The 23,275-nt window shown below is 40.2% G+C and overlaps 2 protein-coding genes across 4 annotated transcripts in view; both read left to right on the top strand.

The window, feature by feature from the left end:
* Positions 1-13,967, top strand: part of LOC143029273 (uncharacterized) — a 213,478-nt gene extending 199,511 nt beyond the window's left edge. For all 3 annotated transcript variants that reach the window (XM_076191991.1, XM_076191992.1, XM_076191990.1), the window contains 9 exons: positions 875-1,055; positions 1,715-1,783; positions 2,945-3,317; positions 3,855-4,023; positions 4,783-4,907; positions 6,079-6,343; positions 8,359-8,548; positions 9,822-10,065; positions 10,762-13,967. In XM_076191991.1, coding sequence (XP_076048106.1) covers positions 875-1,055; positions 1,715-1,783; positions 2,945-3,317; positions 3,855-4,023; positions 4,783-4,907; positions 6,079-6,343; positions 8,359-8,548; positions 9,822-10,065; positions 10,762-10,848 — 1,703 coding nt within the window. In that variant the 3' untranslated portion in view covers positions 10,849-13,967. The remainder of the gene's footprint in view (positions 1-874; positions 1,056-1,714; positions 1,784-2,944; positions 3,318-3,854; positions 4,024-4,782; positions 4,908-6,078; positions 6,344-8,358; positions 8,549-9,821; positions 10,066-10,761) is intronic.
* A 4,194-nt stretch (positions 13,968-18,161) lies between these two features.
* Positions 18,162-23,275, top strand: part of Cpsf73 (cleavage and polyadenylation specificity factor 73) — a 22,196-nt gene continuing 17,082 nt past the window's right edge. The window contains exons 1-5 of the mRNA XM_076191989.1: positions 18,162-18,318; positions 21,417-21,480; positions 22,253-22,479; positions 22,694-22,871; positions 23,007-23,247. Coding sequence (XP_076048104.1) covers positions 18,230-18,318; positions 21,417-21,480; positions 22,253-22,479; positions 22,694-22,871; positions 23,007-23,247 — 799 coding nt within the window. The 5' untranslated portion in view covers positions 18,162-18,229. The remainder of the gene's footprint in view (positions 18,319-21,416; positions 21,481-22,252; positions 22,480-22,693; positions 22,872-23,006; positions 23,248-23,275) is intronic.

Below are 23,275 nucleotides of genomic sequence, written 5' to 3'. Positions count from 1 at the left end.
GTGGAGGAGGAGGAGAACAGCAGAGATGGGAGAAAGGAGGAGGGGGAAAAGATGAAGAGAACAGTAGACATGAGAGAAGGAAGTAGGAGGAGGAGAACGAGGACAAAAGGAGGAGGAAGAGGGGAAGTGGAGGAGGAGGAGGAGGAGGAGGGGGAAGAAAACACTATAGGTGGATAGAGGGAAGATGAGAACAATAATGAAGAGGAGGAGGAGGAGGGGAGGAGGAGGAGGAAGAAGAAGAAGAAGAAGAGAACAAAGACGGGGGACATGAGGATAAGTAGGAAGAGGAAGAAGAAGAGGAGGAGGAGGAGGAGGAGGAGGAGGAGTATGAGGAGGAGGAGGAGGAGGGGAAAGAAGGAGAGATAGAAAGGAAGCTATGGAAAGGGAAAAAGCACAGAATTTTATTGAAACTGGAATTTTAGGTAAGGAAATAGGCAAGAATTTATATTCCAATAGAATGGTTAGCGAATGGAATAGACTTAATATCCATGTAGTGATTGCTGAAACAGTTGGTTGTTTTAAAATATTAGATAAATTTATGGATAGGGATGGCAGGTGGTAAGGGACATGGATCTACCCCGTGTAGGCCTTATGGTCTCTTGCAGTCTCTTCCATTCTTAAGTTCGTATGGAATTGGAAATATGGAGAGGAGTCAGAAATAGAAAGAAAGTGACAATGGAAACTAGAAAAAGTAAAAGCCAAGTAGGCCCTAACATAAAAATGTAAAAAAAATATATATATATGAAATTTCGGAAAGGAAGGTGAAAGAGATAAACAGAAAGGCGAAGATAAAAAAAAAAATAAAAAAAAAAAAAAGGAAATTTTGGTGTGGGAACCTCAGTAATTCCCCTTGACACCTTCCTTCCCTTTGCAGGAACCTCCCGACTGTCATCCGTCAGCCAGCGGGCAGGGCGGCCCGGAGGAGGAGGCGGCGGGGGCCGAAGGAGCGGCTATTCGAGTCGGCGCTCGAAGTACGCGTCAGACGACGAAGGGCCCTGCTCCAACAAGACTCTTCAGATCATCACCATCACCCTCGTCTGCGTCATGGCACTCTGGTGAGTCTTCCAGGGCAGGAGGAGGAGGAGGAGGAGGAGGAGGAGGAGGAGGAGGAGAAGGAGGGGAGTGGATGAGAAGGGAAAGAGAGTGGAGTAAGGGGACTGAAAAACAATGGGAGGAGGAAGAGGAGTAAGAGGAGGAGAACGAGAAGGGGGAGGAGGAAGAGGAAGGGAGTGGATGAGAGGGAAAAGATAGTGGAGTAAATGGAATGAAAAAAATGGGAGGAGAAGGAAAAGTAGGAGAGGAGGAGGAGGAGGAGGAGTAATAAGAAGAGAGGAGGATGAAGGGAGAGGATGAGAGGGTAAAAAGAATGGAGAAATAGGACTCAAAAAAGTCTAGGAGGAGGAAGAGGAGGAGCAGGAGGAGGAGTAGGGGAGGGGGAGGATGAAGGGAGTGGATGGGAGGGGAAAGAGGATGGAGGAAAAATCAAAGGGTATGGGAGGAAAAGAAGCAGGAGAAGGAAGAGGAGGAGGAGGAAGAGGAGAAAGGGGAGGAAGAGGAAGGGGAGGAGGAGGAAAAAGAGGAAGGGGAGGAGGAGGAGGAAGGGGAGTAGGAGAAGGAGCAGGAGGAAGAAGAGGAGGAGGAGGAGGAGGAAGGGAGGAGGAGGAGGAGAGGAATGATATCTGACCTGTATCTTGTTTCTTTCTCCCCCTCGAAGCCTCCTAATCATGGCCGCCCTCTACATCTTCGAGTTCCAGCATCGCCACCATCGGCCGCCGAACTCGGGGTGAGTTCTCTCTTGTTCACCAGGTGTTCTTCTCATGAACAGCACTTCACCACCGCTTCTCTCCTTGTGGATATTCTCGTCCCGTTGTCCGTTTTGTTTAGCAGTGGGTTTTGGTTGGTTGATGATTGATTGGTTGATGATTGATTGCTCTTCGACATGTCGCCATCAATCAACCCATCGTTGCCTCGAATTTCACTTTGTGGATAAACCACAGCCCTACAGAGGCTGGCAATGGTCCCCAGAACCTCACATAGATCTCTCTGGAAGGAAATTTTGGAGTGGTGTCCATGATGTGTGAGTGTGGGAGTCTGTGTTATTGGCTCGAAATGGTAGCGAGATGAGATCAGTCGCCGGTTGTGGGTTCTCCATGTGTGGGCCCAGCCCGGAGACCAAGTGTCAGCCCCTCCGGGCTGCACCACTTATTGGAGGTGAAAATGGAAAGCTTTATTGACCATCTTGTGGGACCACCACAAGAGGGCACCCGCAATTGCACATAAATTATCAACTCTATATGAAGTATTATATTTCTTTGTGTTTTGTTTTTTAATTTCTTTTCTGTAAAATACAACATGGCATTTGTTTTAACAATTATAATATTTTTGCAGCATAGTCTTATGGAGTGTTTATATATTTTGAACAAAAAAATGTATTTGTGATCATGAGAAATAATGTACTTTTGTGAGAAGTAAATATCTTTATCTGAGTCTGAATCTGCCAGAATACAGACAGCTAGTGTTCATAAACCACTTGGCTGAAAGGAGTACTCAAAACTCGAGCGCGCACGCACACACACACACACACACACACACACACACACACACACACACACACACACACACACACACACACACACACACACACACACACACACACACACACACACACACACACACACACACACACACACACACACACACACACACATACAGTATACACACACACTGGAGAGTAAGAAACGGGACCCTACGAGCGTTACTCCTTTATTGTATACTGCTATTAGGTAAATACACACTCACAAACACGAGCACAAACATACAAATGCACACATGGTAGAGAGAGCTAGAGAGAGAGAGAGAGAGAGAGAGAGAGAGAGAGAGAAAGGAAGGGAAATGGTCAAGGGAAATAGACTCATTGTTCCCTCTTTCGCCTCTTCTTCCTCAGGTTCATCAACTCCACATCAACTCCCTTCTCGACCCATTCGCCCCCCTTCAACGCCACCTTCACCTCCCCCTCTCCCTCCACCTCCTCCGGCTTGACCACCATCTTGCTCCCGTCCATGGCCACCCAAGGCTCCTCCTCCCCGTCCTCCTCCCCACCCTCGTCCTCGCCCTCGGACACGACCTCGAGCGAGGACATGCACACTTCGGTTGTCTTCACGACTCAGCCGAGTATCGGGACTGTGACGACGACGAAGACGACGGCGACGACGACGACGATGACGACGATGTCGACGACTACGCGTGGGCCCCCCGTGCATATACGACCGCCTCCCATCGGGCAGGACAGCTGCATTGGGAGCAACCCGTTATGTGCGGTGAGAGTTGACGGCGATTCCTGTGGCATATCTTAATCTAGTCTAGTTTTGTTTCATCTTATTTTGTTTTTATTGTATTTTACTTCATTTTATTTTGTTTTTATTTTACTCCATTTTATTTTATTTTGTTTTTATTTTACTCCATTTTATTTTATTCTATTTAATTTTATCTTATTTTATTTTGATATAATTGTATTTAATCTTATTTTGTTTTATTTTGATTTTGCTTTAGTCTATTTATATTTCATTTTAACCTAATTTTATTTTTATTTTGTTTTATTTTATTTTTCATTTTGTCATTTTATTGTTTGACTATTTAATTTTATTGTACTTTATTAATTTCATTTTATCTTATTTGATTGTATCTTATTTTTTTTTATTCTACTTTATTCTATTCTATTTTAATTCAATCGTTATCAATCTCATATATTTTATTTTTTTCTGAGACGGATCTTAATGAAAAACAACTGTAATAAACTAACTCCCATCCAGACTCTGTTACTTACAAACATCGTTTTGTTTCCCTCCCCCTTGCAGGTCCACTGCTGCCCCACCAACGTGCTGGTCCTCCCTGTGCGTTCCTCCTCCTCCACTTCCTCCTACTCCTCCACCTCCACCTCCCCGTTCCCGACAGCGTCGCCCTCGTCCTCCTTCTCGCTGGGCACAGGAGCTTCCGTCACCATCACCAGACGCTACGACTTCTTAGGTGAGCCCTGAGGAACTACGCTCGTGTGTGTGTGTGTGTGTGTGTATGTGTGTTAGTGTGTGTGTGGTTGGGGTGTTTGATTCACCACAGTCTTGGATCACGTGTTGGACTCGTGGTCGACAGTTGTTACCCTCCCGGATGAGAGCTCGGAACTCGTATATAGTACAATATGTGGGTAATGTTGTGACCCCATGCGGGCGCGTGAACGCACACACACGCGCGCGCGCGCACGCATACACACGCGCGCGCACGCATACACACACGCGCGCGCGCACGCACACACACACACACACACACACACACACACACACACACACACACACACACACACACACACACACACACACACACTCATACACACACATACATGCACACGCACGCTCATACACACAACTTGCCCACTAGAGCTGGAGTGCCGGCTCGTAGTGCGGTGATGCTGAAATTTTCAATCCTGGGTGGGACTCAGACTCGGATCGCTTAATTAGCGGTCGAACACAGTGCCACTGCGCCATCGAGCTGGTGTGTCTGTACGTGTGTGTGTATGTGTATTATCTAGTTGTAGTACAGAGGACAAAAAGCAAAGCTCGTGGGGGTCCTGTCCCTTATTCTCCAATTCATCATACCTACCTTCAAACTTACATATATTCCCACCATGACCTACATGCTTACAAGTGTACACATGCGTACATGGATGCATATGCGTACATGAGTATGTACACGCGTTTTAAGTTGTTTTTGTTATTGTTCCTCCCCTACCAGGCACTCCAACGGTGTCCCCGAGCTTAAGCCACGGTACTGACGCGGAGGTGATTACGAACAAGCTGTCGACAAGCGATCCCAATCCTCTCAATGACTCCACGACGCAGGGCCAAATTTGGATCAAGGTGAGTAGTCAGAGTGTGATTGGAAGAAGGTGGAGGAATAAGGTGAGGAAACAGACGATTATCGTCGTCATCGTCGTTGTAGTCGTCGTCGTCGTCGTCGTCGCCGTCGTCGTCGTCGTCGTCATTGTTATTTATTTATTTATTTATCTATTTATGTATTTGTTTATTCGTATATTCATTTATTTGTTTATCTATATGCTTATATATTTACTGTATGTTCTTGATCTTTTAATTCAATCACGCCTCCGTTCCTTTCTTTTCCTATTTCTTTCTTTTCTTTTTCTTTTTCTTTTTCGTGGTCTTCTTTTTCCTGTTCTTCTTCATTTTTGTTCCTCCTCCTTTTCTTCCTCTTCTTCCTTTTCTTTCTCTTCATCCTTTTCCTCCTCTACCTCTTCATCCTCTTTTTCTCTTTCTTCCTCGTGGTCTTTGTCCTGTTCTTCATTTTTCCTCTTCCTCTTCTTCCTCTTCTTTGTCTTCATCCTCTTCTTCCCTTCTTCCTCTTTTTCCACTTCTTTTTCTTAACCCATTCAACTCCGATGACAAGATGTCTTGTCATTTGGTCAAATAAAACAAAAAATCATAATAAAACAACAAAATGTTTGATGATCAAACAGCACCAGAAAAATATGACGTCATCAGTCCTCCTCGAGGAGGACTGATGACGTCATATTTTTCTGGTGCTGTTTGATCATCAAACATTTTGTTGTTTTATTATGATTTTTTGTTTTATTTGACCAAATGACAAGACATCTTGTCATCGGAGTTGAATGGGTTAACCCTGCCTCATTCCTCCTCGTTCATTTGCACCAATGTTGCTTTAAGCCAAATTTGATTTTACTTTGCTGAATTGTGCAAACCCCCATTTTCAATTGTATTAACTCTCCCTCCTATTACCGTTTCGCATTTTTTCAAGTTTTCCTGTGAATAATATATTTTATAAAAAAGAGCTGTGTCTTACTGCATTGCTTCTGACCCGGGCAAAGGGCGGGAGTCAGGGATGGCCCTATACTCACAAGGAGTTTAGGGGTCTTTTAGGTGTCTCTTATGAACCAGAGGGACTCGGAGACCGTTGCCAGCCTCTATGGGGTTCCGGGCTACTGGTCTTTGAAATACTTGAGACAGTTTATTTCTATTATTATCATTTGGTAACCCTCGTCGTGTCCCGCCATAGGTTCCGAGCAAGAAGTCTGATACACGGATGGCGAGAACTCCTCACAGGGGTCTGAACGTGAGACCTTCTTCAGGACGCAACTTCAAGCAGATTTTGAGCAAACGCTCCATCTTGAGCAAGCGGTCCACCACCGCTGCGGCCACAGAAGGAGCCGGTGATGCGCCAGGGTCGACTGTCGTTCCTCTACCCCAACAATACCCCCAGCCGACTTCAGCTTTCAGTTCCTCTGCTGATCCTTCATACCCTGTTAAGCCTTCAGAATACGGTAAGGAGGAGGAAGAGGAGGAGGAGGAGGAAAAGGAAGAGGGGGTTTTTGAGACGGACGATTGGGAAAAACGCTTCGACTTTTGTGTTCAAACGTTATGACGTCATAGAAGCAAATGCCTACGAGGCTACGACACTGCAAACATGACTTCTTATGTTGAAAATTATTGCAGTTATTAATGGGTTTTAATGTTGATGAATGTTAACGGGAAAAATTGTGCTCAAGTTTGAGAGTATTTCTTAGTAATCAAATAAATTGTTATTGTCGTAATCTTTGATCACGTGATAATATTCAAAAACAAAAGAGCATCACTACAGTCAAAGTCGTTTACTAACTTTATTTAATACAGCAAAAAGAGGAAGGAAAAAAAATGTCAGCAGAAGAAAAAAATTAGATTGTTTTCTCTATTTATCTATTAATTAATAAATCTATTTATTCATTTATATATTTACTTATTTATTTGTTTATTTTTATTCCCTGAAATAACTGTTTGCCCAAGAACTTTCTTACGACAGTTCCGAAGGAAGTAGCCTTCGCTTCATAACGAGCGAAAAGTCGTTGATTTTAGTCCGGCGTCACCGCAATTCTTTCCGTCGACGGACGAAAATTGATGATTTTCTGCTTGTGTCAAAGTTGACCTCACGGGTCTGAAACGCGCGGGAGTTGTTTTACATTGACCATAACATAAAAATAATGTGAAATCTAATTTCTGTTTACTTTTCATTGGCCCATTACAGCCTAAAAATATATATTTTTTCAGATTAGGTAAAATCGTCTCTCGTTAACTAAATTAAAATATTTGAATGTTTAAAACTAGACTCCCCCGTCATACATTAATAATTCTCGTCAAATGTTGTGAATTCGAAAAGCTGGAAGACGATTTCGCTCGCGGCATTCTAGAATTCCCTAAGTCTACAATTCAACAATGTGTCTAATATTCGTATTCTAGGTTCAAATTCTCTGTTTGTCTTTCAATTTCTCAAAATAAGACGCAAAGGTGATTTGACATTTGAAGAATCGAAAAATAAAATATTGTAACCTAAATCGTCTCCACTCAAACGAACTCAGTCGAGTCGCGTGACAGGGTATTCATTTTAACTGTAAAGTTAATCGAGATAGTTTAGGTGAGCTGATCGCTTAACCTCCATTGACCAGAAAGTTTCTTTCAGCTGAATGAAACAGCCTGGAAACAACTAAATCAAAATCATTTAAATTTTAGTTACTTAGGCAAGGGTAATTATATCGTTTTATTTAATTAACGAGTAATTCTATTCAGTTATCTATTTCATTAATTAATTAAATACGTTCTTTTGTTGTTTATTTACCTACCTATTTTGTCTAGTTGTTCAAACCTGGAATTTTCGCATACCTGGTTTTGACTTGGCAGGGAGAAAAGTCCCTTTGTTATGTATATATATATTTATATATATATATATATATATATATATATATATATATATATATATATATATATATATATATATATATATATATATGTATATATATGTATTTATATATATACATATATTATATATATATATATATATATATATGTGTGTGTGTGTGTGTGTGTGTGTGTGTGTGTGTGTGTGTGTTCCTGTAATATTAATTCATTTTGTTTCATTTCAATTCAATGATATTTCATTTCATTCTGTTTTATTTATTTTTGTTTCATCTATATTTGTATCATTTTTCTATCATTTATTTGTCTATTTATTTCCATCAGCTTCCACCCCGTCCAATCTATCTAGATAGATTATTTATAATTTATTTTATTATCATAGATGATAATAATTCTATATTATCTTATTCCATTTAATTTGACACCATTGTATTTGATTTTTATTTGATTTGTATAATCTTATCTATCATTCATTTGCCTATTTTTATTTTATAGAAATATTATTTTGTTTATTTTTCTATTATTTAGTTATTGTTTATTATATTTATTCATTCTATTATCTATTTATTGCTATAGAATATCTATTATTTATTTGTCGATTTATTTTCTTCAGCTGCCGCCCCGTCCAACCCGGTGGACTCTTTGCATATCCTGGAGACGAACACGACAGTGAGCAACTTGTACTGCATGTTCTTGTCCAAGGACTACTTCGAGCTGTGCAGCAACCGCACTACCGCCAACTACACCTTCAGCATTCCTATGTCCAAGTTCATGTCGCAGACCAACCTCACCCTCCAGTTCAGGTGAGTCCTTTGGTTGTCGAAAGGTGAGGTTGTCCTTGGCTGCAGAGGTCGAGGTGACAACTGTTCCAATCCTGCTGACAGTGAGTTGGACCAAGGGCATGGTTCATTAGATTCCATGCTACAAAATACTCTGTAAAGGCACTGTCCTAGCTTTCTGGTAGAGGGAGTTCGCGACGACGTTAAACCGAATCAATATATATATATATATATATATATATATATATATATATATATATATATATATATATATATATATATATATATATATATATATATATATATATATATATATATTGATAGTTTAGACACATGGAAGGAATGAGTGAAGAAAGATTAGTAAAAGAGGTGTGGAAGGCAGAAGTTGATAGAGTGAACTTTAGGGGACGACCGAGGATGAGATGGATGGATGGGGTGAAAGGGGCTTTGAGCAAGATGGGAATGTATGTTGAGCAAGGAAAGGGGAAGGTAGGGGATAAGGGTGAATGGAGAATAACTATGTATATATGATACTATGATACAAGGATGAGAGGGGACGGGGGATGGGGCGAGTAGGGAGTGGTTATGTGTGAATAATATTTTGGTGCAGTCTGAAGGTATTTCTCCCCGTCTTCTCTTTTTCCGCATGGGGGGGGGCGGAGGGAGGGGGCGCCGATTAATTGAAGCGACCTTGCTGTGGATGTACTTTGTCTTGCTGCATTGTGTCTGACCCAGGGCAGTGGGTGGGATACAGGGATGACCCATCATCCATGAGGATCTAAGATGAGAGGGAAGAGGCGGTAGTGAATGGGAGTGGAATGGATGGGAGTGGGTCGTATGTGCCTTTTGACTTGACTAACTCCCTTAGAAGGGGGATAAGTATATATATATATATATATATATATATATATATATATATATATATATATATATATATATATATATATATATATATATATATATATATATATATATATATATATATATATATATAATTTGGGAGGAGAATTTCTCATAAACAACTCTTGTTAAAGGTGAATGCTATTTCAGTGTTTTGTATTTAAAGACCACCTCTTTATGTCTGAAGGTGGTCTTGTCCTCTTTGTCATGGTTTGAGATGATTTCTCCATAAAAGGTCACCTGTGGTTCTTCAGTGAACTGTCTTCTCATTGGTGGAGATAATAATGGATAGACCTTGCTGTGTGGCAGGCATTCAAGGGGTCGTTTCATTACGTGAACACCCACCACCGACTCCTTTTGTCCTCTTTTCTCATCACCTTCGATTCTTCCTCCTCAGGTTCATCTCTGCCGAGGACGCCGTGGAGCCCAGCGCCTGCGAGGCCTGCCCAGGCTGCGATCCGCCGTTCCCTACGGAGGATTGTCGGGACGCCTACGGCACCAGTGGCGTTGGCTCGCTGCCCTTTGACGTCACACCTGCGGTGCATCAGACCCCGGACGTGCGGATTGTTGTCCTTGAGGACGTGGGTCGCCGGCGGAAGGCGGCCTACAAGTTCCGGGTACCTGTCCGTGGCCAGAGTGGGGTGAGTTGCTTCTGAGTTCGGGTGACGCCAGGTGGAACAGGAACGGTCAGAGTAGACTCCACGTGAGGATGGAGCCTTTACTGAGTGTACAACGTTTCGCTCACTGATGCCTTTTCAAGTACATAGATACAAAATACAACCTCTAAGCTACTCGTATTTATTCATCTCGAGATGGATGAATAACCTAGAGATTGTATTCTGTCTCTCTGTACTTGAAAAAAGAATTCAACGAGCGAACCGTTGTAGATTAAAGGTTCCACTCTCACATGGGGTCTACTCTGACCCCTTTTGTCCACAATTGCTGTTTTAATTCAGGAACAGAAGTAATCCACACGTGGGTGAGTGTCGTCGTCATCGCTGAGGAATGTGTTCTGGATAAAGCCAACGGTTTTGTTTAGTTGAGAGAAACCATTCCTCATGAGGGAATGGGTAGGTGATGGCTGAGGAAAGAAACTATCTATCTACAGTATACTAAGGGGCTCTTCGAAAGGTTGAGGAAGGGAACAGAAATGTGGCTGGAAGAGAGCGAGCAAGCATATAGAGAGGGAAAAAAGAGAAAGGGAGAGAAAATGTGAGTGAATGAGTTGGTGGGTAGGTGGGTCGGTTTAAGTGATGTGGGAGGGAAATGATGGTGAAATGATACATAAGCTACTTTTACACCAGACTAACACAAACCTATCTCCATCCTTCCTACAGGACAACCTTTGCAGTCTACCAGAGGATCAGCTGGGCATCCAGTTCATCGAATACAACTTCGTCTTTTACCGCGTGTGTGACCTGTGAGTACAAGGCGGATGATGCGGGGAACAAGCGACCAGTGCGGGACCACCCTGACCCACCGAAGCCGCGTTGTGATAACGAACGAGCGTCATGGAACATGTTCGTTGTGCGTTTACTTCACAGGATAACTAAACAGTGACAGAAACCCGACATGGGCAATGTTTGTGTGATTGGATTCAAATCCAAGTGAACTTTGAGGAAGAGGAGAAGGAGGAAGAGATGGAGGAAGAAGAGGAGGAGGAAAGAGTGCAGGAGGATGAGATGGAAATGTGGAAAGCAGATAGGATTCGTGGTCTGCAGAACTAGTTTGTGTGAAAAAGACAGACTTTCCTCCTATGACTTATGTAAATAGGGTATGTTGTTTCTGTTAAAAGAAAAAAAAAAGAGTAGGAGAATTATGAACTTCTGTACGGTCAAACCCTGGAAAGGTCGACGCAAGTTAAAACACCCACTCAATCACGAATGTATCATGTGCTGAAATCGTGTCGCTCATAAGGCATATTACTACCCTCTGGAGAATACAAAAGTGGACCTTATAGGAGGCAAAGTCACAGAGACAATCTGGCATTGAAATCACCCAGAAACAAGTCTATGGTGAGATATGTGTGATGCCAGTTTTATGCCTTCTAATGGAACACTATCAGTGGTATCAAAGAGAACATTACTACGAATATATTATTTATTCTTTCATGCGGCATCTATGAATGGATGATTATTTGAATACTCCCCCTCTGTGGATGACAGTCAGACATGTTATACACAAGCTCATTCTTTCATATATTTACTTATTAACTGTTTGGAGAGAAAACATTTAGAATATCTGATTACCATGTGAATTTAAACATTGATTGATAGGTAGTGATTATTTGTTATTCCTTGTATAGTTGCGACTAAATGCAAAAGAAAACAGAAAACCCTACTTGCTCTTGATCAATTTGTTGGGAGGATGCAGCATATGTAGAGGGGACTCGGAGGGTGAAACATAGTTTGTACATAAAATGTTGAGCATTATAGTAATTTAAAGTATACAAATGTGGGTCGTAACTAACGATTGACACGCTGGGCTTCAAGTACAAAGAGTACTTAACCCAACAAACAGAGTACCTGTGGGTGGTAGCGGGAGTGCTTAGATTTGAGGCGATGTGATGTCATTCCCCAGTTGTGGGAGTGGGCTCACCACATCACTTCATTTAACAAAGGAGGGTCGGGCGGGATGAGAAGAAGAGTTTAGTAAAAGAAGCTTATAGTATCCTCATCCAATGATATAATGATGTATCACATGCACCAGGGCCAGAACCCTGAGACAAGTATATTGGTCCTATGGCCAGGGTTCTTCCTGGTGCTAGTACACCAGTAACTATGTCAGAGTGTACACTGAGCTCTACTGGTGTCAGGTGTATGGGCACAGTCCCACGCTTTTCATTTGGATGTCTGGAGTCTTTTGTATGATAGATATGGTACCAGTACCCAAAGTCTATGGTCTCATGCAGTTGCTGCGTCCGTCATACTTACTGTTAATTACCGCTTCAGGTTGGTATGGTCTCATTTTAATTTAATTTTAGTCTTAATGAAATGGGTTTGCTTTTGAATTGGGTAGCAGAGGCGAAGATGAGGGGGCGATCCTTCAGACACTGGTCTTGGTTAGTGACATGTATTAAATCATGGGCTCACAGATGTTGGCTCACAAAGAGGCTGAGAGCCTTCTGTGGGCACTAGCAAAGGCTGTAACTGCTGTAGACTTTATTTTTCCATAAGTGTGCCTGTTTTACAAAAGGGATTTTGAGAAGTGTCAGGTACCGCCATCTTGAGGCAGCAGTCAGGAGGAGTGAAGATGATGTGGAAAGAATTGGATGGTGATAAAGTCATTCAGTATGTACATATGGACTTAAAACTATTTTAACTTGAGAAATCGACACGCTTGTTCAAATTTCAGAGTCTAATTCATCAACAAGATTATTATTTTCCAATCTGTATCAATTCATAGAACCCAATATTGTAATACATTTACACGCTCACACGCACTGTCACACATGTATATAGGTACATTTCATATAGATCTCTATTATTTCATGTTTTGATTAATGGTTTTCGCTCATTCTCCCAATATTGCCCATCACATATCTATGGCGTCATTTGCACGCAATTATAACTACACTCCGACTAGCAGGCTTCTGCACTTGTGTTTATGTTTTGCAGATCACAATCATGTAAAACCATTTGATGTAGGTGGTGGTGAGATGTGATAGAGCCATTCATCACTGACCTACACCGAAAAATGGACCAATACAGAATATTTTGCATACTTGTTTGTAAATACAGATTCAAGAGATTTTTATCGTTAGTTACCCCAAGGGATGTGTTAATGTTGTCGGTTGGTTCATAGATAGTGGATTTTGTGATGTGTATGAGCAAGCAACAAGCAACCTCACTGGATGTTGAGGAAGACTTGTGATGCTCACGGAGTGGAGGAAAAAAAATTTCCAGTCATAACCAGTCTGCCCCTTTCTCTATTTTCTAACTTAAGTTATTCCTGTGTACATGGTAAGTCCCCAGTAACTTCAATCTGAGCCAGGTTAATGAGAACGAGTGTGTTACTAACTGATAGATACGAACTTGAGTAAGAAAGTTGAATTATTTCCTCGAAGGCATTTTACACACTACAGATGATTTTTCCCACTTGGCATGGTGGAATCTGAACTTCCTAGTGTTACAGAAGAAATATTGATTGACGGTTTTCGTCATGAACAAATGTGGAACAGACCAGAGGATCACAAACAAGAGTGGGTGGGAAGGTACACAGGGAAGGGGAGTGTTATGTCCAAGGAAGTACTGCCCGAGAAAGGGGGAAATTTTAGTTTTGCTGTGAAGGAGGTGATGCTCCGTGGGGTTGTACATGAATGTTATGACTAAGGAAATATGCGTGGGACTCAGGAGTTGTGATAAGTATGGACTCAAGTCCCTTCCCAACCTCCATGGAGCGATCAAGAGATCTGACATAGAATACATTATTGATATCATTAGCTATGAATATTGGCAAGGATATAAACACATGTGCACATGCACATGTAAATGGTTGTCATGTATAAATTGTTGTAAATAGAAGAATATTATATTTTAACGAACTCATTGTTTTACTTGTGGTTCCTAAAAATAAAGATGAAATATTATGACATTGTTACGAGGATCTATAGTTATTGTTGCCATGTTACTTTTCCAAATATAAGATAAAGACTGATATATTTTCTTTTCTTTACTTGTACGAGTGAAACCAAGCCAAGACTCGAGTCTGGAGAAGCAGAACCAGACAGTAAATTCTTGTCTCGAGTTTCTTCATGGGCTTTGTGTTTCTTGTCTTACTACATGGATGCGAGACATGGACTCCAAAGTCGATTCGAAATATCTTCTTCACAAAACCTTTGCGAAGTACCACAGGGAACTCCAAAAGTGATCACGTATTAAAACAGGGTATCATAAACTACAGTATATTGACATTAGACAAGTAATTCACCACACCACCGGCCACCAGCTAAAACAAGACTGTTATGTAACTTCACTTCCAGGAATAACGATGACCCAGCTCATAGGGTCATCTCTGAGAGAGAAGACACAGAGTGGGAAAAAGTGATAATATCATGAGATATGTTTGTGCATTGGAAGCAGCAGGCTGGACTGGGTGTCTGCCTGAAAGCTTGTCTTGGACGATCCCCAGGGCTGGAAAAGTGTAATGGAGATGTGTTTCCACTATATTTCCTCACACTGATTAAGTATTCGGATTCTTCATGGAAAAGAAGTGGAGCCATGAGGGGCTGGCACTCCGTCTCAACAGCTAGCAACTGCTCTCCTCTCTCTACCGCTTTGAGCCAATAACATAGAAACAGTCCCACACTCACACATCACGGACACCACTCCAAAGTTTCTTCCCAAAGAGATCTGTGGGAGGTTCTGAGAACCGTTGCCAGCCACTGTAGGGCCGCGGATTTTCCTTTTATTGGAACTCGAACCAACGATTGACTGATTAACATAAAAAGAAAGGAGACAAAACTAAAAATGACATGAAGGGCCATCAAGATTTCCTGTCAAGGAATTTATGGTGATATTCTTAAAAAAATCTTTCCTTGCATAAATCTTATATAAATACTTGGAAGGAAAAGAAAGCAGAAGTTGATAGAGTAAACTTGAGGGGGAGATCGAGGATGAGATGGATGGAGTAGGATTTTTGATAAACCGAGAGGTTGCTGGTAACGTAGTCAAGTTTAGTAGTTTATCAGACAGGCTAGCTTGGATTGCGATTAGACTATGTAAAAGGTACACTCTAAAAATAGTTCAAGTTTATGCACCAACTTCACAGAGTTCAGACGATGAAATTGAATCCTTCTATGATCATTTAAGTCAGGTAATGGATAAAGAAAAAAAGTACACGTTGGTAATAGGTGACTTTAATGCTAAAGTCGGGAAGAAGATGGAAGATGATTCGTGCATTGGGAAGTTTGGAGTAGATGAAAGGAATGACACAGGCGAGATGTTAGTCAATTTTGCAGAGAACTACAAAATGAGGATAATGAACACTTTCTTCCAAAAGCGTGTAGGTCGTAAATGGACCTAGAGAAGTCCAAATGGAACAACAAAGAACGAAGTAGACTTCATATTAGGAGACGAGAGCAAGAGCGTTTGCAATGTTACGGTGATAAATAACGTTAATATAGGTAGTGACCATAGAATGGTAGGTTGCACAGCTAAATTCAATTGCAGAGCCGAGAGAAATAAACTAGCTTTAAAAAAGAAAATCTGCCTAGCAAAGATTAAGGATAATAATAAGAAATTTCAATTAGAAATTAAAAATAGATTCGAAGCTCTAAAAACTAACTAGTACACCGTCGGAGATATGAATTTGAATTTAATGAACATTATTAGGGAATCGGCAGGGAAAGAAGGAAGTACAAAAAGTGTTAGAGAAAACAAATACTCCAAAGCTACAAATGACCTAATTAAAAGAAGAAGGACAATGCAGATTAAAAGCAGGAGAGACGAAATAGAAAGAGTAGAACTAAACAAACTTATCAACAAAAGGCATAGACCAGAGAAAATAAAGAGAAACATGGATGAAATAGAGGAAACTATTCGGAAAGGTAAATGTATTAAAGGGACCGAGCGCAGACATGCTTTAGGAAGACAACAAATGATATATTAGAAGGGTAGAAATTGAGAAATCATTAGATATAGTAACATACATACAGACATACATCACATGTATACCAAAGGTTTTTCCCCCTTACAATGGAGGTAGCCAAAAAACAAAGGCATAAAAACCATTCCCACCCATTTTATCCCAAATACACTCCACTCCCCTCCACCCTCTACCCTCCCTCTTACTCGTATCTTGGCACCTCCTGGATGACGGGCCATCTCTGCATCTTGTCCACTGCTATGGGTCAGAGGCAGTGTCGCAAGACACAGCACATCCACAGCAAGGCCGCTTCATTAAATCAGCGACCCCCACTTTCCGTCCCCTCATGCAGAAAAGGAGAAGACGGGGAGAAATCCCTTTGGGCTGCGTCAAAATTTTCTCACACATACTACCTCACCCCCATCCCCCCACCCATTTCACCTCATGCATCACAACATCATCCATATACAACCATTATCCATTCACTCCTGTCTTCTGTCCTCTCCCGTCCTTCCTCAACAGACATTCCCCTCTTCCCCAAAGTCCCCTTCACCCCATCCATCCATCTCATCCTAGGTCGCCCCCACATCTTCACTCCCTCCAAATATGCCTTCCATACCTCTTTTACTAGTCTTTCTTCACTCATTCTTTCCATGTGTCCAAACCATCCCCATACTCTTTCATCCACTCTATCTCCCAACTCACTTTCCACCCCTGTTCTCCTCATTTCTCACTCTATCTAGCCTAGTAACCCCCATCATACTTCTCAGACACCTCATCTCAAACACATTCCAACTACTTCTCTCATCCTCTCCTATGTTCCATGTTTCTGCCCCATGCAGTGCTGTTGGCACAATCACTCCTTCATGCAATCTCCTGTTAGCCTCCATTCCCAAATGTCTATTCCTCATTACACTTTTTAATCCACCAAGGCACATTACAATTGGTTTGGAAAGTGTTTGGTGAATATAATAAAATCCTGAGAGGATCTCTACCTTTATGTCTGAAACGTAAAGTTTACAATCAATGCATTCTGGCAGCAATAATCTATGGGTGTGATATTTGGAAACTAACGAAGGCGATGTGAAGAGGAGAATTGAGAGATCAATGATGGGAATAACACTAAGAGAACGAAAGAGAGCAAGTTGGGTGAGAGAGCAGACTAGAGTGAAAGATATTATGGAGGCGGTTAAAGAGAGGAAGTTTAATTGAGCAGTTAGTGCGAACGACTGATGAGCGATGAAGCAAGTTGGTTACTGAGTAGACGCCGCGAGATGGGAAGCGTGGAAGAGGGAGACCAGACAGAAGGTGGAGAGATGAGATTGAGAAGTTTGCAGGAGTGACGTGGTAGAGGTCGGCGCGGTCGCGTGAATCATGGAATGCTATGAAGGAGGTCTTTGTTCAGCAGTGGACTCAGAATGGCTGATTATATATATATATATATATATATATATAGACGTGAGAACTGTAGCGTGGGTTAGAATTTTTATTTATGCATGTGCATGTTGGGGCATTCAAATAGTTCCCACTCATAATTCGTAAATAGCACCTTTGTCAGCTCTAGCTGAGAACTCAGTATTTGTATTTCTTTTATCCACTTTGTTAACAAAAATGGGATAAACTGTGGGGGTTCAGGGTGCTCCGCGCTCACTCTGCGTCATCATTCAGGCACACGCCGTCGCCCAGGTCATGGTAACTTTTTATCATTATTACTTAACCTAACCTAATCATTAGTGTTCCTAAACCGTAAATTGAGTAATAGGAAAATAAGTAAACTAAGTAATGACCTGAGTGACGGCGAGGAGCGACGACGAAGCGCTTCGGACTTTCATTTATTTGTGTGTTTGTGGTGGGGAGGGGAGATTCTACAATTGATCCACGAACTGTATATTGGTGTACTAAGGTGATGTGCTAATACCTTTGATGGGGATTGGCACAACACCTGAATACATCAAAATGCAGAAAATCACAATTATGATGGTGAGAAATAGTATGAATAGTCAAATGAATGTCTACTTCACCATTAGTAAAAGGGAGAGAAATGAACCAATAACAAATAAATAAAAATAATCTATCATGAAACAAAAAATAAACCAAGACAGAGGGTGACATATAATAATAATTATAAGAACGGGAGTTTGGGGAGTCGAAGCAAAACAAAGCTTCGAACTCTAAAACTGAACTGTATATGAATCGAAACAAAACTGTAAACAAGAAATCATGGCCGCTACCGGGACAACTGTAGCAAAAGGACCTGTTGTCACGAATTTACCAGTAGAGGAGAGCGATGAACTCAAAATTACACCATTGTAAGTTAGTTATAAGAAGTGTGCTTGTAAATACCTGCGTCTGGTTAAGTTAATTTTTGCCCTGATATCACTGAGGACCAGGAATGAGAAGGTGCAATGTTTGCCTGAATAGCGGGTTAAAGTAGTTTATGTCAGTTTCTACTGCTCACCTTTTACCTAGTCACAAATTGTGTCCAATTTCCATTCTTGTGAAATACATATTTTCATAACAATGTTATCTAGAAAATCCATTTGAAGCAGTAATGTTAGCAGTCCTGTTTACACTGTTGCAGATTCAAATTGGTTCTCATTATGATTCTTGTGAGTTGTGTTGTTCAAGTTGAAAAGATAGTTTTATTGGTATTATTTTAGTTGTGCACACCTACGCGATATAGCATTAGAAAATTAGATATTAATTTCATAATTTAAAATGCATGAATGTAGTATGCAGTTTTCTTGGCAGAAATAACAGAAAACCTTGCTACAACCATATCTACTAACGAATAAAGCTGCTAGGATATGGTACGGATGCTGTACTGTCATCTGTCCAGCCCAGTCACTGTTAGATGATGGCTTTCACGTTGTGGTCTGGGTATTCTCCATCTCCAGGTGACGTTAAAAAGTGGTGTTACAAAGACAGTAGGACTTCCTTGGACTTTATGAAAGAACACAGGGTTCTGCCATCATCAGTTAATTAATTGCCCAAGGTATAATGATAATCAGGTCATCAGCATCCGTGACAACGATGACAACTCGAATGATATTTAGAATTTGAGGTACTAAATTACTAAATATAGGTTGGGTTACATAACAATAGAATATTAGATAATAATTTTGTAAATTATAATACAGCAATAATAGAAATAGTTGCCTAAAGTGATACATAAACAAATGTAGCTGCTTCGATTACTTGAGATCGGTCTCACTAATTGCCGAACAAAACCGATAAAAGCCGAACAAACCAACAAAACCCAAACAAGGACAGTTTTTGCTCAAATGCACACTTCTATATATATATGGTTGCAATATTTGAACTATTTTCTTAACGTGTGATTTCCATGTAATATGATCAAAGAGAAGTTACGTTTTTATCCTCTGCAAAATTACCGAACACAGCTACGATTCCTCCAGTCTGCCGTCAATGATCACTGGTGGTATGGATCAAACTACACTCTTTTAAGTTTCTTACTGTTGTGTTATTAGTGTAATAGACTGCATATAGTTGAATTATTTCAACTATTTTCTTTAAAATGTGTGATTTTCATGTAATTTGACCAAAGAGAAGTTATGTTTTAGCCTCTGCAGTATGACATAACACATTTTAAAGAAAATAGTTGAAATAATTCAACCATATGCAGTCTATTACACTAATATCACAATAGTAAGAAACTTAAAAGAGTGTAGTTTGATCCATACCACCAGTGATCATAGACGGCGGGCTGGGTCGAATCGTAGCTGTGTTCGGTAATTTTGCAGAGGATAAAAACGTAACTTCTCTTTGATCATATTACATGGAAATCACACATTTTAAAGAAAATAGTTCAAATAATGCAACCATATATATATATATAGAAGTGTGCATTTGAGCAAAAACCGTCCTTGTTTGGGTTTTGTTGGTATGTTCGGCTTTTATCGGTTTTGTTCGGTTTGTTTGGCAATTAGTGAGACCCCTTGAGATGCCATCTTTGTTTTGATAGATGTAGAGGTAAAAAAAAATCAAAGTATGATAAATTTGTCTTTTCTAACCTAACCTACCTACCTACGTAACCTAACCTACCTAGCCTAGCCTATCGACCTAACCTAACCTAACCTAATCTGCATTTAGTGATGCAGTACCTATAATTCTAGAGGTCATCAGGGTTGCTGTCATCATCTTCAACTTCCAAAACTATCAAAACAAGGATGGAATCTAAACAGAGTCAACGTGACTTCCTCTGTTTGTGTACAGCTTTTAGCATTGTTTTCTGTTATTGATTTCTGCCAAGAAAAAACATATTAAGTTGATGTATTATAATTTACAAAAACAATATTTCATTTTCTAATGCTGTATCGCATAGTTGTGCACTTCTAAAAAAAAAATACCCGATGCTACATTTGTAGTTAACCCATTCCTGATCCAGTTATTTGACCTAAGCTAGCCTAACCTGACTTAAATCTCTTTAACCCAACCCAACATGGAACTTGATTTAACATAAACAGACCTAACTTTACTCAAAGAGAAGCATTACTTCTTTCATTAGGTTACGTGCATCTTTCTCGTAAACTCCGTGTTTGGGTACACCCATGGGTTTCTGGGTGAACAGATAGATAAACATCATCAAAAGTATTGACAATATATTGAAATACAAAAAGCATAGGTCACTTCAGTTCTACCAAGCCTGAGACAGCAAACTTTATTTTATTAATTAATTGACTTGTTATATATATATATATATATATATATATATATATATATATATATATATATATATACACACATATATATTAAGCCTCAGGCACTGAAAATAATAGTGACATTGTCATTTTAATTTAGCATTGATTTTAGACAGGTTGGCATCTTTCTCCAGTTGGCAATAATTGAGCTTGTCAATCAGTCATAAGTAGCATTGTATCCTGATTATGTTTGTAAAATAGTTTTTTCCTTTTATTGATTAATGTGTATGTCAGGATTCTGAAAAAGAAAAAATTCTGATGTCTTTGGATGTGTTGATGAACTTTAGTCAGATAGAGTTTATTGATCAAAAACCTCATAAGTTGAGAGAAAATTACAACAATATAGTTTACAACTGATTTTAGATTGGAAGTTATCTGGTTTCACCATATGTCAGTGATACAGCCTGCCAGACAGTCTTAGCCTCAGAAGTTGGGAAAATTACAACAATATAGTTTACAGCTGATTTTAGATTGGTAGTTATCTATTTTCACGCCATGTCAATGATACAGCCTGCCAGACAGTCTTAGGTGGCATTGTCTCTCAATTGTGACTTCAAAACATCTTTTTCCAGTTCTTTAATTGTGGTTGTGTCAGAATGAAGTTTGATTGGTTAATTGAAGCCAAAACAGAATTCCATGCATGAAATGTCATTCAAAAGTTAATGTGTTTTCTCTTTGTTTCACAGGGGCTCAGGGCAAGAAGTCGGAAGATCATGCCATTTCGTTGAATTCAAAGGAAAAAGAATTTTAGTAAGTATCAATGTTGCTCTCCATTATATGTGTATTTTACCTCACTTTGGTAATGACAGTTGTTGTGATGTATATTTGTACCATTGAAACTGAACCAGTTCAATTCCATCTAAATTCCACAATGGTGGAAAGAAAGTGCTGTGTTCTTCTATCCTGAATAAAAGCTATGTGGACTAAAGCCAGTATCAGCATGCATCGACTGTAATAAAGAACAGGGGTAACAGATTGAGCAATACTAAAATGAAACAGCATGTGAGGATGGAGCCTGTATTAGAATGACATTTTGATTGTTATGGCTTTATTAAGTGCCAGTAAAATGTCATTCTAATAAAGGCTACATCCTCACTTGGTGTTTCTTTTGATAGATTTGTCAGCAATTCTCAGTTACATTCCGTGCAATGGGCAAACATGAATAAAAGGTTTGTGTTTAAACCCCCTGAACTCTACACAAGATTCATCCTTAAGTATGTATGTGCTTTTACAGTACAGGAATACCTCACTATATGACAGAGTGCTATAAAGTAGGTAAAACAAATGTTGGGTGTATGTGAAAGCCCCAGAAGGCAAAAATTGACGGGGGATTGGGTTGACAGGGTCCATGAACACAACTCTCCCCTGTCAGCTGGCAACACAACTCAGTTGTATAGTGAGGTATTCCTGTATTTTATTCATTAGTTACATTTGTATTCATTTATTTATTCATTTCGTCTTATATATATTTTACTCTTATTTGATTTCACTTTTATGAATGGTTTGAAAATTGTATTTTCAGCTTGATTTTGGAATCCATCCTGCCCTGGTAGGTATGGGGGCCCTTCCTTTCATTGATGCCATCAACCCTGAGACAATAGACCTCTTGCTGGTGTCACACTTTCACTTGGACCATGCAGGAGGGGTGCCATGGTTCCTGATGCGGACCAGGTTCAAAGGAAAATGCTACATGACTCATCCAACAAAGGCCATCTACAAGTGGCTCCTCTCCGATTATATTAAAGTCAGGTTAGTGTATACTATTTTATGTAGTTCATATTTTTATGTTAATGCAGGTATTGCTGATTTGATAAAGAAATGGACACACCGATACAACAGAGAAGAATTTCTTCCTTAAGATCAGTAAGAAGGCCACTATTGTAGAGCTATGGGTTGGTAATTGTTGACATTCAAGTTGGCAGTAATTGGTGTAGAATATCTAGAGGTAATTTCCTTTTTTCAGCAATATTGCAACAGAACACATGCTGTATTCTGAGAGTGACCTTGATGCTTCTTTGAACAAAATTAGTGTAGTTAATTTTCATGAAGAGAAAGAAGCAAATGGTATCAAGTTCTGGTGTTACCATGCTGGCCATGTGTTAGGAGCAGCCATGTTCATGATTGAAATTGCGGGTGTAAAGGTAAGTTGCCATTTTTTCTAAGAGATTTGGAATTGGTGTCTGAAAAGGACTCTATAATGGAATTTTGTTTCTATTGGTTTTAGTGGTGAATCATTAATTGTTGATGCAATAACTTAAGTATTATATTATTTGAAGATTCTTTATACTGGAGACTTCTCAAGACAAGAAGATAGGCATTTAATGATGGCAGAAATCCCAAACATTCGTCCTGATGTACTTATGATCGAATCAACGTATGGAGTAAGCATCCACGAGCCTCGAGAGAGCAGAGAATCTCGGTTTACGAGCACAGTACAAACGATAGTGACTCGAGGTGGCCGGTGTCTTATACCAGTGTTTGCTCTTGGCAGAGCACAAGAATTGCTTTTGATTTTGGGTGAGTTTGTCAACAAGGAATTAGTTTA

This window comes from Oratosquilla oratoria, chromosome 10 (genome assembly GCF_046742065.1).
Source record: "Oratosquilla oratoria isolate Oo_2021 chromosome 10, ASM4674206v1, whole genome shotgun sequence".
NCBI classification, from domain to species: Eukaryota; Metazoa; Arthropoda; class Malacostraca; order Stomatopoda; family Squillidae; genus Oratosquilla; species Oratosquilla oratoria.
Note: the sequence above shows the minus strand (reverse complement) of the source record. Positions and strands in the feature narration are given on the sequence as shown.